Raw genomic sequence first — 14,499 nt, 5'->3', positions numbered from 1 at the left:
TTATCAAGTTGATAAATTGTTGATGGACAAATGTTTTCCATCATTTCTCTGGTGGCACACATCCTATTAGTAATAATGAGAGTTTTAGCCTTTGAATTGATCAACTAAAGCCACAATAAACTGGCAGCAGTTTTTCTAAAATTTTGGATTATGGTAACATTCTGCAGTGTGTATTAAAATATGTTCTGTGGTTAAATACATTTCTTCTTGTACAAGTATGGTCTGCATGCCTCTGTTGAAAAAGTTCTAGAGGAGCTTTGTATTTTGAGAATGAAGAAGACTTTCAGTGCTCAAAGGCTAAATGTAAAGATGCTTAAATTAAATGCAGTGTTTATAGATGCAAAAATCTAAATATTTAGAAGAGATGATACAGAATGAAAATGAAATAATTAAGTTTCTTTAATCTGATGCTTTTCGTCTAAAGCAGAATATATTTTCTTTGCATTTCAGCTAAACTGACAGATAAATCCACTTGGTCACCTGGACCCATTGCTCAAACTCAACCATCACTATCGCACGAATTGTGGAAAGTGCCGCTAGGATCCAAAAACACTAGGCCACCACCAGGCCTGACTAACACCAAGCCATCACCGTCCTGGGGTGTCAGTTCACTCGGACTCGTCTCAAGCTGGCCAAGCTCTTATTCCTCCAGTAAGATTTAATTTATTGCGTTGCCTTGTGCTTCAGACATTTGAAATTTGCCCAGCATCTGAATTTTCAGATTGCTTGTGACTGGCAAGCTTTTGGGTGCTAACATTTTATAATAATGAATGATATGTTGGCTTAGCTTGAATTGACTGTCAGGTGTAATTGCCATTCATGTTTGAAACAAGAGATGGAAATCCATAGCCAGAGTTTCCCTAAATACTATTCCATGTGTTGTCAGATATTTGATGGATTTGGAATCCCGCATTGTAATTTGGGATAATTTTCTGAGTACACACTCGAAAATGATGACCCTGTTCTGCCACTAGTATATACTCAGTAAAATCTAGGGTAATGCATCCCCTCTCCTGCCAGTTTTCTTAAAGTTCTTCCTGCTTTATTGTTTATCTCTTTGTTTTAAAACTTTTTAAAAAGGATTGAGGGAGGTGGAACTGTAGTTTCCCACCAAAACTGCAAAAGCATGGGAATAACAGAGATGCAGCAGCTGTGGCAGTTAAAAAAAAAAGTTCTAAAGCAGTCATGCATTTCAAGAGATAATGCATTTAAAGTTGTGCAACATTTAATGCAACAGCCATCAGAAGAAATAAAGGACAAAGGGACTGGAAAATCAGAAGACCCCAGTTAGAGGCAGCTCTAGAAAGGGAGTCTGTAAACAACATGGGATCTCAAAGGAGGAAATTAAGCCCTCAAACAAGAGGTAATGCCAGACTCAGAGTAGGCAATAATAGTCCCCTGAGCAAGAGTACTGAGAAACCACGGACAGGGAGAATGCCTGAAAGAGGGCAATGAAAGACCTGAGGAAGAAGGCATCAAAAGACCTTAAATGATTAAGTGACTTCTCAAGCTCATTTGTGTTTTCCATATGACTGGTAGTTCAATCATTCAATTGGATCTCTTAAGAATTCCCAATCTGGCTCTGGTGAATGAAAGCTCTGTAGTGAATGACTAAAAGCTGAAAGCAAAACTAAGTCGCGTCCCCTTAATATTATAATGAGATATTCCTTGAAAATTGGAGCAATAAGTTGCAAGAAAATGATAAGGCTGTAATCAGTGCAAGTAAGACAAGGCACAGCAGAAGAAAAACTAAAGAGTGAAGAGAAAAAAATTGGATAAATTTCACTGAGAACTATAACAAATAGCAAATGACATAAGTTTGTGACCTGTAATCTAACTAAGAAGCAGCCCAGCTACATCAAAGCTCAGAAAAAAAAGTAGCTAGGAAATCTGGGGTCAAAAAGAAATAGAACATTCACCAGCAAGTGGTGAAGGATCTGGAGTGAGAGAATGAATATGTGAATAAAAGGTAAAAAGAGTTGAGAGAAAAAAAGACACAAGTGGAACTCGAGAAGAGTGAAAGCAGTCTCAGGTAATGAATGCTGTCAGTTTTGTGATTGGTGAGAAAACTACGAGTCTGAGTGAAACACATCAAAGATTTGATCCGTGGTACTCGTATACAACATCCTGTATTATGTACTGAAAGAGTCACCATGCTGCTGAAGCAGAAGTTAAACTATATTAGAAGCTGTGTATAGTTGAAGTTTTCTGGAAGAAGTATTATGTTAAACGGAAGCCTCAAGATCCTTCCACTGAACAATCACTACACTGATTTACAAATGTCTAACTGGTGTCTGTAGTGTTTACTTAGAATATGGGTTGACTACATTGATTTTGAAGATTGTAAAGTAAGTTAGAGGAGGGATATTGTGCATGGTGTTTGTCACTTTAACACAGTACAACAGAAATGAGTTACCTGGCTTGAGGAGTCAATGGAAACAGTGAGTGATCACACCAGAGAGAGTGAGTCCTCTCAGGCATTTTACTTCTGGAACCATGTTGTAAGCATGAAGAATTGTGGCTCTGCTCCAGGGCAGTCTTCGTGCAGCATAAACTTCCTGTATCCAAGTTTCTCTTATCAATAAATACCTTCTGTTCTTAAAATCTGAAATATCTTGATTACACTACAACAGCCACAACATAACACAGAACATAAGTGAGTAGGATATGACATGATCCTTTGCTTATTTTAGATTCTGCTTGGAGTACTGACAGCTCTGGAAGGAACAATAGCTGGCTGGTTCTCCGAAACCTCACACCCCAGGTAACAATTGAACCAAGAAAAGCAGTAGCTTTCCTCCATTGTAATGTGAATGCAACTTCAGCCTTGTCCGTGCCATTGTTTGCAAATGAGCTAGAACATCAGAATACCTAAAATTTCTAAATTCAATCTATCTGAATTGAAAATGTGTAGTTTTACGTTTGTAGAATTTAATTGGCATCCAGTGAACGCTTAAACCTGTAATAGTATTATAATCTGTCACCTGATCTTCATGTTTCTACGAAAATACATTTCAATGTGTGTTTCTCAAAAGTGAGGCTGAGATTCCAGTTATGTCTAATGACTTGCGCAATTAGAAATTTTGCAACATTGGAAGAAATAAGTAGGTGCTCATCCATTTTGGGTAACATCTATTGCATTTAAATATTTTGTGTTCATGTAGGTTGATTTTTCAAAAGAGACACAACTTCGAGTAGAGCGTTTTAAAAATACTATTACTCTGTTATTATTACGTGCAACAAAACTTCCTGACCTTATATTCCATTCCTTTAGCTATGAGTGCCAACATTCCGTTCACTTTCTTTATTTCCGGGGAAGTGCCGGAAGATTGGAAAGCGGCTAATGTTACGCCGTTGTTTAAGAAGGGTGCCAGGCAAAAGGCAGGGAATTATAGGCTGGTTAGTTTAATGTCTGTTGTAGGTAAAATGTTAGAATCCGTCATCAAGGAGGAAATAGCAAGGCATCTTGAGAGGAATTGCTTGATAGAGCAGACGCAGCACGCTTTCATTAAAGGGAAGTCGTGTCTGACAAATTTACTGGAGTTCTATGAGGATGTGTCTAGGGCGGTGGATAGAGGAGAGCCGGTGGATGTGGTCTTTCTTGATTTTCAGAAGGCGTTTGACAAGGTACCTCACAAGAGGTTATTGCAGAAGGTCAGGGGACGTGGAGTTGGGGGTAGGGTGTTAGCGTGGATAGAGGATTGGTTGTCAAATAGGAGGCAGAGAGTGGGGGTCAATGGGTGCTATTCGGATTGGCGGATGGTGACTAGTGGAGTGCCCCAGGGGTCGGTGCTGGGGCCTCAGCTATTTACCATTTATATAGATGATCTGGAGGAGGGAACCGAGTATAGGGTGTCGAAATTTGCTGATGACACCAAGATTGGTGGAACGGCAAATTGCGCGGAGGGTGTGGAGAGTCTGCAGAAGGATCTAGATAAGCTGGGCGAATGGGCCAGGAAATGGCAAATGGAATTTAATGTTGGCAAGTGCGAGGTGGTCCACTTTGGTAGGAATAATGGTAGGAAGGATTATTACTTACGTGGCGAAAAACTGCAGCAGGCGACGGTGCAGAGGGACCTTGGGGTCCTTGTGCATGAGTCGCAAAAACCCAGCTTGCAGGTGCAGCAGGTGGTCAGGAAGGCGATAGGGAGGTCTTGCTGCGGCTGTATAGGGCATTGGTGAGGCCGCAGCTGGAGTACTGTGTGCAGTTTTGGGCGCCGTACTTACGCAAGGATATTTTGGCCTTGGAGAGAGTGCAGAGGAGGTTTACTAGGCTGATACCGGAGTTGAGGGGGTTGAGCTATGAGGAGAGGCTGAATAAACTAGGCTTGTACTCAGAGTTTAGAAGAATGAGGGGAGATCTCATTGAGACGTATAAGATGATAAATGGGATGGATAGGATAGAGGTGGAGAGACTCTTCCCGCTCAGAAAGAATAGTAGGACTAGGGGGCACAGCCTCAAGATAAAGGGGAGGCGGTTTAGAACGGAGTTGAGGAGGAACTTCTTCACTCAAAGGGTGGTGAATCTCTGGAATTCTCTGCCCGTTGAAGTGGTGGAGGCTACCTCGCTAAATATTTTTAAGACGCGGGTTGATGGGTTTTTGATAAGAGAGGGGATTAAGGGTTATGGGGAGAGGGCGGGAATGTGGAACTGAGCCACGACAGATCAGCCATGATCTTATTGAATGGCGGGGCAGGCTCGAAGGGCTAGATGGCCTACTCCTGCTCCTATTTCTTATGTTCTTATTATCTGCTATTAATATCATTTTGTAATGTTATACTATAATCTACGTTTTCTACAATGCCATCTAACTTGGTGTTATCAGCACATTTGGAAATGTGACTTACTGTGCCATTATCCAAGTTGTTAATAAATAATGTGAATAATTGAGGCACTAACACACATCCTTGTGGGACGTCACTCGTCACATCATGCGAATTTGAGTACCTACGCATTATCCCAACTTTCTGTCAAATGCCATTCAACCAGTTTCCCAGCCATGTCAATAATTTGCCCTCAGTTCAATGAGCTTCTACCTTAGTTAATAGTCTTTTATATAAGACTTCATCGAATGCCCCCTGAAAGTCCAACAAGAACAACATTCATGGATGTTTCCCTGTCCACTACCTTATTTAACTTTTCAACAAGTTCAGTGAGATTTGTCAGGCATGACCTATCTGTCATGAATCCATGATGGCTCTCCTTGATTAACTAAAATATTTTTGAGGTGTTCAGCCACCCTATCCTTGATTATCGACTCCCCCACCACAGATGTTAGGCTAGCAGATCCATATTTTCCTGATCTTCCTCTTTCGTCCTCCTTAAAAAGCAGCAAAGTCGTGAGCAATTTTGTAATCCAGAGGGACAACTCCAAGATCTAGTGAATTCTGAAAGATTATCACTAGTGTGTATACAATGTTCTTCCTTTAACACCCTTCAGTGGAAACAGTCAGGTCCTGGGGATTTGTCACCCTATGCTTCCATTAATTTCCTCATTATTGAAGTTTTATTTGTGTTACTTTTATTTAGCTTCAATCCCTAATCAGCTATTTTCCTCAGGACATCTGGCAAGTTATCCTTTTTTAATGTAAATCTGCCCCCTCAGGTGAATGTAAAATACCCTATTCAAGCATTTTGAAGAGCAAGAGAGTTCTCGAGCAAAACACACTATGCAACCACAGTATGTTAGAAAGAAAGTAAGCAGCTAATTTGGTGTTTCCTCCTTTGTTTTAGTGGAGTTGGGTGAGGGATAAATATAGACCAGGCACCATGGAGAACTCTCTTGTTCAAAATACTTGAAAGGGTATTTTACATTCACCTGAGGGGACAGATTTACAGTAGAAAAGAAGGATAGCTTGCCGGAAGTCCCGAGGAAATTAGTAGCGGATTAGGGACGGGCTAAATGAAACTAACACAAGTGAAACTTCAATAATAAGGACATTAATGGAAGATAGGGTGACAGATCCCCTGGACCTGATTGTTTCCACCAAACAAAAAATATGTAGCATCCCCTGTGACATCACTCAGCATTTAATATTCTTCATAGGGCATGGGAGTTCAGATTTGCTCAGTTTGGAATATGTGCTTAAAAAAATAGATTCAAAGTGATTGACAGTGCTTCATGTGGTCTCCCAGCTTCTGTAAACCCCTAGAATGAAAGTTGCTCATGCGCCAGAGGACCATAAACTGCTGTCCCCCTTTTTGAGAGAGAGAGCGCTAACTGGTGGTGATTTAACCTGAGAGTCAACACATCTTAGATGATGGGCAACATTGAGAAGGTGGAGTCTTCTTGAATAACCTCGGCTGGCACAAAGATTGAAAAAGTCTGACAACACCAGGTGTTGTCAGACTTTTTACTGTGTTTACGCCAGTCCAACGCCGGCATTCCCACATCATGACAAAGATTGAACCCATGGTGTTGGTGTTGCTCCGCATCACAAACCAGACAACCAGCCAATTGAATCAGCCAACTCCTTAAATCCCCAGGATATGCACTATTGCACCCTTTTCCTTCCCTCTCCATTTCCGTCTCTCCTACAATTCTGCTTCTTAGAGCACTGTAACCTTTGGACGAGATCTTCAGTTGCTCCATCAGATTAGTTATTTTTTCATTCTCAGCTATGCTCCGTTTCTGCCCATCAGAAATACAGATTGCTTATCTTGTCAACTAAATTTTATTCGTATTGTGTGTTTAGTGACCAAAATTGTACCCAACCATACGCTCAGATTCTGCAAGTTTATAGGGTTTTGAGGATATGAATCACTATCTAGTCAGCTTCAGTTTAGTTAAGAATTAGAATAAATTGGCACAATGTTGCAATCTTAGATAGTTAAGAATGATTACCATATAAGGTATCTAATTGATCATCTTTACATGTAATGTCTGCCAGGCAAGCTTGTAAAATCATTGAGGTTAATGCATAGTATCTGCATTAAGGTTTGAAAATATTACAAGTTTTGATGGTTTGCTCTTTTGCTACAGATCGATGGTTCAACTTTGCGGACTTTATGCATGCAACATGGTCCATTGATAACATTCCATCTGAACTTAACCCAAGGAAATGCTGTAGTTCGCTACAGCTCCAAGGAAGAAGCAGCTAAGGCCCAGAAGTCTCTGCACATGTAAGTTTCTTTATATGACTCTAAGTTTAAGATCTTACCATAATTTAATCTTGCTTGGGTATTTATCAAGAGCTCTTGTTATAATTCATTGAACTGACTTAAACCTCTTTGCGTTTTCCTAAAGTTCAGACAAAGAAAGAATAAACCTTCCCGACTCTTCCTACAGCTCATCAGCACTGATTTGTGAAAACATTTGTCACTCTCACTTGCTTTTCCCTCTCCTCTATTGATGTACTGGATCCATTGGTGGCTACCATCCACAACCTCTCAGCCCATGGAACAACATCTCTGATCAACTCTTCATTTCCCCTCAGCCCTCTGTTTCCATTGAGCATTCCCCAGAATGTGCCACTTACAATCTACCCCTCTAACAGCTCCTTTATTAAATCTCTTTCCAAAGCTATGGCTAAACCTTGGACATTGGATTGTTAATTTGTAATCTGCCCTGTCTAGGCAGGACAGAAAACAGAATCCAATCTTGTATTTAATTTATCTCCAAACCAAACAGCTAAAAAAAATCTATACCTAAAATTTCATGATCCAATGAAGCTGCCAGACCGAGCACTGACCAAGCGTACATTGCTTAGTGTGAAGTCCAAGTTATGTCATGAGGTGAGCCTAGATTCTAACTTTTCCATTTGATTTTGGCATTAGTGCAAGCATAAGGTGTTTCACTCCAGATATATGATTCAAGTGACCCACTCGGAAGATTTTATCAAAACAAATTTTATTGAAGACGACAGTGAGAATATTACACAAAACGAATTAAAATACTTAAACATTACAAAAGATAATTCTTAACTGCTAGCCATCTCTATTTTTCCAATTTAGCAGCATCCCCACATAGACATAAATTCATCCTTTAGAGTCAGTTCGCACAGAAAACAAAAATACTATGTGGCTACTCAATTTCTGGCCTTTTTATACCTCTGGAGAGTGACCCAGACAAATACTTGTCTTCTAATTCTCATGTAGCAACCTCCAGAAAAAACTCCACCCCCAAACAGAATCTCAGAAAAAGAGGCTTATTTCTGGGCAAATTCCAGTCTCCACTTCAGACACAGCAAAAGATATAGAAAAAGTGACCTCTGTCTAAAGATCCCAAAAAGCAGACTGTCTTGAGTTCTCTGTGGAAGCCTAGCTGTACCCAGTCATATGATCTTACTTGTCAGTCAAACTAACCAATCCCTGTTCTTCAACATCTCAGAGGGAAAACACAAAACAGCAAAACCCTGCATTAGTTCAGATTAAAACCAACATTGTAGCAATTAAGATAAATTGTGCTGCTGCAACAACAACAACACAGTGCTGCTGTATCGAGACAGAATGGCTCCAATAATAAAAACAAACTGCTACAACAGATCCTGCACAAAAAAAGACAAATTCCTTAAAGCCACAGTATTGTCACATGAGAAACAAAGACTTTTGAGTTCAGTTATGAATTTTATCCCCAAAATTAAGGGAATATATTGAATTTAAAAAGAATATGTGCCAAATAAGAAAATAGCATATTTGGAAAGCATTTTAAGCTTTGCGACGTTATTGCAGATACATGGTGAAATTTAATGACAAAAATGGAGTAAACACAAATGAAGCAGTTCCTTCACCTCCCCGTCGTCCCACCAAAATCAGGCTTTTTTAAAAATACAAATTGGAACTACTTTTGGCTTGGAATATACTTAAAGGGAATGTGATATAAATACATGCTGAGACACAGCAAGTAAATACACTTTAAATCAGGAAAAACAAAGTCTTGAATCCGTTTGTGCGTAGTTATGAACCTCTTTAACCAGCTTTTTTTCTTGCCAACAATAGAATTTAGAAAAGTTTAGCATTCTCTGCAACTACCAAAAAATTAAAAGTCACAATACTCAAAAAAACAACAAATTTAAATTGTCACAAGAAAGCAAGTCATGAATTAGCAACACAGGTATATTTTTAAAAAGCTAAAAAACATTCATGCACATCTTTACACACTCAAAGCTACCATTCCAAATTCCATTTCAAACTTTACGTTGGTTTGTGGTGTGTTGCGTTTTAGAGGTCCCAGGTTGGCTCCCAAACAGTGTATTGGATGTTTGTAAAAGCTTTTAGTAAATTAAAAATTGTGTATAATGCCGTTGAGTACACCTTTTGGCACAGTCTGTTTTTCAGTTAATAAGCTTAATTTCTAATGTTTGACATTTCCCTTTGTCCAGGTGCGTTCTGGGAAACACTACCATCCTCGCTGAGTTTGCCAGTGACGAGGAAGTTAACCGTTTCTTTGCACAAGGTCAAACACTGACACAGACCTCTAGCTGGCAGTCTAACACAGGAACCAATCAGAGCCGACTTGGGTCAAGCACCAACTCTCACGGATTGGTCCGCAATGATCTGGGTCACTGGAATACTACAAGCTTGAGTGGCAAAGGAGCCAATGACCTCCTATGGAGTGGCGTCCCTCAATACTCCAGCAGCCTATGGGGGCCTCCTAGCAGTGATGACACCAGAGTAATCGGCAGCCCTACGCCTATAAACACCTTGCTCCCTGGTGACCTTCTGAGTGGAGAATCCATGTAGGGAAAACAATGATCTTGTGGAGCTAACAATCAGCACTAAACTCAATTTCGGGACATTTGACCCTTGATCCACCACCTCTTTTGGTTGGATAGGGAGGATGGGCAGGGAAATGGGAGGGAGGGAGAGGGGCATGGAAAGTCTACTTTTGTGAGCCTGGGTTTAGTATGCACATTACCCTTGCTTTCATTATTTCGTTTGATCCCAAAAACATATCAACACAAATACTTGAATCAAGCAGGCCAATAACGAAATGTGAAAACCGTCTAATTTACACTTCCGAGATGTTGTCATCACAAATAGGCTCAAACAAAAAATGTTTGTTGTGTATGTATGTGTGATGGTGCAGATGTGTGCATCTGTGTGTGTGTGCGTGTGTATGAAATCAGTGTGGTTTTGTTTCTTTATACAGTATATGCTTTTATTTGCTTGTCAGTCAAATTATTAGCTTCTAACTTTGCACTGAGTGTCTGCAGCCCCTCCAGCTAATCTTACAAAGGGGGCCAGCAGCAATTCATGTGTAAATGTTTACTCAAGGACGCTCTTAAACAGTGTGTGCTCTGGAGATGATGTGTATACCTACCTTTAGTGGCTTTTTTGTGGACTAATGCAAGAGAATTATTACAGGAGTATTGCACCAGTTTTCTTTCAGAGTATAAAATTTAAAAAAAAAATAAAAAAAAAAATTGCTCTAGTTGAACTGTGGCCATAGCTACACAATAGAGTGGCCCATCCTGCAAGCAGGCAATGGGAAGCACTTGGACTGGATATTTTTGTGACTGATTTGGAGGTGCCTATGTCTGGCATCCTCCTGTTTACAAACTTTTCGGAACTTTAAAAAAAGGAAAACTAAGATGAAAAAAAGGACAATTACTCTTCCATCGAAACCTATTTTCAGAATGAAGATGTGCTACTTCAGAACTCTGGGAATGAACAGTGTTGTATTTTTTTGGCCATTGTTGTGTATTTTTTCCTTCGTAAATGTTTGCTCACTTTCTTGCACACAGTGGATGATGTCTCAGGAAGGCCTGAATTTTCTGGGGAGCTACTCCACGCCATTTCATGTATTTTAACCCAACTTCTAGCACTGAAGAAAAGAAGAAAATACCTGTTTATTCTGTAGCAGTTACTTATTTACCAAATAATGGACACAACAATGTTTGAAGAGTGCTTTATGAAATGCTTTATGTTTTAAAAAGAAATCAATGCTTTTGATTGTGTTAAAGACAATTGACTAACATACTGTAAAGTATGTTCTGTATAAACTCTCCTTGTCCCAGCCTGCTTGGATCAGGTAACTTGTGCATTAACTTTGGATAGGTTTTTATTGGTTTTATCAAGCTAATGTTGGTAAGAAAAAAGCTGGTTTAAAGAGGATCATGAACTATGCACAAATGGGTTCAAGACTTTGTTTTTCCTGAGTTTTAGTAGAGTGTATTTACTTGTTTCTTCTCAGAAGGTATTTACATCTCATTGCCATTATGTATATTCCAAGCCGAAAATAGTCTTGAGTTGTAGAAAAGGCCTGACTTTAAAAGATTTAGGGGGGGATGGGGGAAAAGGGGGAGTGAAAGTCTGTGTTTATTTCATTTTTGCCTTTGAATTACAAATGTTGATAATCCAAGATTTTTTTCAAAAAAGTTGGTGGCTTTTAACATTTTCTCCTCCATAGAATGTGATTGTAAAACATATGCACAGAATATTGCTTTCTCGACCTTATTGGGCTCCTTGAGAACTCTCAATTACAGTTTGCCCCTAGCGGTTGAACATGTTCAATGAATGCATTATTTGTTTGAAATGAAGGATACTTTTATTCTTTTGCACTGAGCAGATCCAAGAGGTTCAGTACATTGTGGTGAAGCTGCTTTCCTGCTCCATTCATTGTTTACTATGAAATAAGCAGATTACCATGGTGCATTGCACTAAGTGGATATACTCAGCAGACTGATGAGGTCGTCCTGTTAGATCTACAAAGATGTTGCTTTGTCAGAGTGGCTCTGAAACATTTAAATGTTGAAAATTTAAAGAACTGCATTAGAAACAAACCTCTTAAAGCAATTCTAGGAAAGCTTGCAAAAAAAAAAATTTTCAAAATATATAGTGATATGTTGACTATCTTTTGGTGAGATTCCCTAATTAAAATAATCAGCAAACCATTCCACGAGTTTGACAACCTGGTCTGGTACCAGTGAATGTGTGTGTGTGTATATTTGTTGGCAATTTATATCCACCCACTTGCTCGTCAGGTGCTGCCTATACAAAACCCTGTGAGTAAATGAAATAATTTAATTTGTAATGACAAAGTGACACCAGCATTCCAAATTGGTGTAGTCAGATTTGAATAGTAATTGTACTTCTAATCCTGAGTTGTATTGGAAGTCTTAATGAAGAATTTTGTCTGCACCTCCTCTCTGGAGGAGGGGGGAACACATATGGTGGCAGTATCTTTCAGTACACATTGTGAAATTTGACTATCCTAGGCTGCCAAATGAATCTTGGAGGTTTGCTCACCTCTAACCTTGTATTGAAGAATTAAATTGCTGTACTGTATAAATGACAGGCTTTTGTATATAATCTACTAGGGTTCAAACTCAAGATGCATAAATGTTATGTCAAAGCACTGGTGTAATCTGAAAAACAAAGTTGCTCACTTTTAAGCAGTTTCAGAGCCCAATGGAAGTGTTCAATGTGGGTGTGAGATATCAAATGTCAATGCCACCTCCAGCACTTAGAGGAATTTGTGTTTTTGTTAAAGAGTGGAACTTGTTTTTAAAAAACTGTCCAAGCTTTACTTTGTTGAGATAGCAAAGCACAATTAGCCACATTAAATGCAAAGTAAAAACAAACATTTAAAGAAACAAGGATTTTTCAGGTGAAACATTTGGATGTTTAAATGCATTTGAAGTTGAAGCTTGATTTGGATTAACAACCACATGTAAACAAGTTTGATCCATTTGTTTATATTAATGGACTCTCCTCCCTTTCCCATGTTTCTTTGTACCAGAATAAGGGACTGAACTGACATAAGCCCAAGCATTGAAAAATTGTAGCAAACATTGTGTGCGCATACTTTGTGCAGCAAATATTCATCCAAATCAAGTTTTCACCTTGTAATGTTAAAACACATTTTCATTTTTGCTGGTACAGTATGTATTATTGAATCAACAATGAATAAAAGATTATGCCTCCATTTGTCTCTCTACTTCAAGATGTATGCTTTTGCTTGACACACTTCACACTTCCATAACTTAAGCACTGGATTTCAAAGCAAGAATTTTTTTCTGACACAAACTAGGAAATGAACGCCTTTTTTGTTGGAACTTCATTCTTATCTATAGACTCCGAACATTGCAAGCTTTGTCCTTATCTATGGACTCCAAACATTGCTAAGTGTAAGTAGAATACAGACTCAGCATGCAGTTTGTGAGCTGCACTTCAAAGTTACAAACATTTTTATTAAAATCTTAACCTAATGGTCAAATAAGATTGTGCTATTTAAACTTGAAATACTCATATTTCAATGTTCTTCAAGCAATCAGATGAAAACAAATAAGATGCATTTTAATGTTGCAAGCACATGCTAGAGAGTTCCACAGAATAATAATTTATACACATTAATATTGTTCAGCATCATTATTGTGATTAAATAGAATGTGCTGGGCAGTAGTGTACAATTTATATTATACCTATATGGCTGGCAAAGTGTTACTAGCATGAGACTTTGTTATTATGAACACATTTCATTGGAATTGTGGCCTATCTACAATAAAGAATAATTGTTTGATTAGTTCTGGTAATAAAGTAGAGCAAAGAGCTGATGCAGTGGTAGAGAATTGAGAAAATAGCAACTGCAACTTAGATTAACTGAAAATGTGAAATAAACGGGTAAGATTTTACAGTCAGCAGCCAATCTACGACACTCAAAGAAAATTGCCCACAAAAATTTAGTGATCTTTGTGGCGAGGTGTTTTTCCTTTTTCTGATAACAGATTAAAACTGGTGCTAAGATGACTTGGTATGCAGCAGCAATGCTGTCAGCAGTGAAAAAAGCAGTCACATTGAAGTATTCTCACAAACCAGGAAATTAAAAATACTCAATATCCTTTACTTGGAATCAAAAATTTCAGGTAGTAAAATAAATGATTATGATTGGATTAAGTTGGTAAATAAATGAAGATAAATTGCTTTAAAACATATTTTAAAAATGTGGGCAATTTTTTAGTCTTTTTAATTTTAAAATTTGACGTTCCACTATTACAAAATTGGCTTCTTGGGTGGCAGTGAATGTGTTTAGCAGCGATTTATAAAGTTGGCATGCTGTTTAAAAACCAGTTGCACAATATTCAACAAAGTATATTGCAACAAAGGCATTTGCAGCAAGAATAACTGCAATAATGCAAGTTCTCATTATCGTTTATTGCAGTTTGAGTGTACTTTAGTCGTGCACCCTCCGGAGAAGCATCGATTCATTGACAGCAGCCGCTGCATTCTGCTCATGTGCACAGGCCTTGCCATCATTGCCATCTCAATGTCCAGACTCTGTCCTGGACTGGAAAAGTAAAATATTCATTCAGATTTAAAATAACTTGGCAGAAAAGTTCAAGGGAAGCTTGAACTAAAGAATGTTGAAGTAAATAATCAAAAGCTAAAAGACAATATGAAAGTAAAGGAAATTGTCAGCTGTGGATCTGTCGGTAGCACACTCACCTCTGAGTCACACTGTGACAGGTTCAAGCCCTATTCCAGAGACTTGAGTTTTCAAATCTAAGCCAACGCTCCAGTGTAGTGCTGAGGGAAAGCATTGCTGGGCAGGAGGTGCT

General features: G+C 38.8%; 1 protein-coding gene across 12 annotated transcripts in view; it reads left to right on the top strand.

Moving 5' to 3' along the window:
- Nucleotides 1–12,869, top strand: part of tnrc6c1 (trinucleotide repeat containing adaptor 6C1) — a 183,922-nt gene extending 171,053 nt beyond the window's left edge. For all 12 annotated transcript variants that reach the window (XM_080208907.1, XM_080208904.1, XM_080208905.1 and 9 more), the window contains 4 exons: nt 451–651; nt 2,694–2,764; nt 6,984–7,123; nt 9,322–12,869. In XM_080208907.1, coding sequence (XP_080065033.1) covers nt 451–651; nt 2,694–2,764; nt 6,984–7,123; nt 9,322–9,682 — 773 coding nt within the window. In that variant the 3' untranslated portion in view covers nt 9,683–12,869. The remainder of the gene's footprint in view (nt 1–450; nt 652–2,693; nt 2,765–6,983; nt 7,124–9,321) is intronic.
- The last annotated feature ends 1,630 nt before the right edge of the window (nt 12,870–14,499 follow it).

The sequence above is a fragment of the Carcharhinus amblyrhynchos genome, chromosome 21, assembly GCF_965287045.1.
Source record: "Carcharhinus amblyrhynchos chromosome 21, sCarAmb.v2.hapA, whole genome shotgun sequence".
Classification (NCBI taxonomy): Eukaryota; Metazoa; Chordata; class Chondrichthyes; order Carcharhiniformes; family Carcharhinidae; genus Carcharhinus; species Carcharhinus amblyrhynchos.
This window is presented reverse-complemented; position numbering and strand designations above follow the sequence as displayed.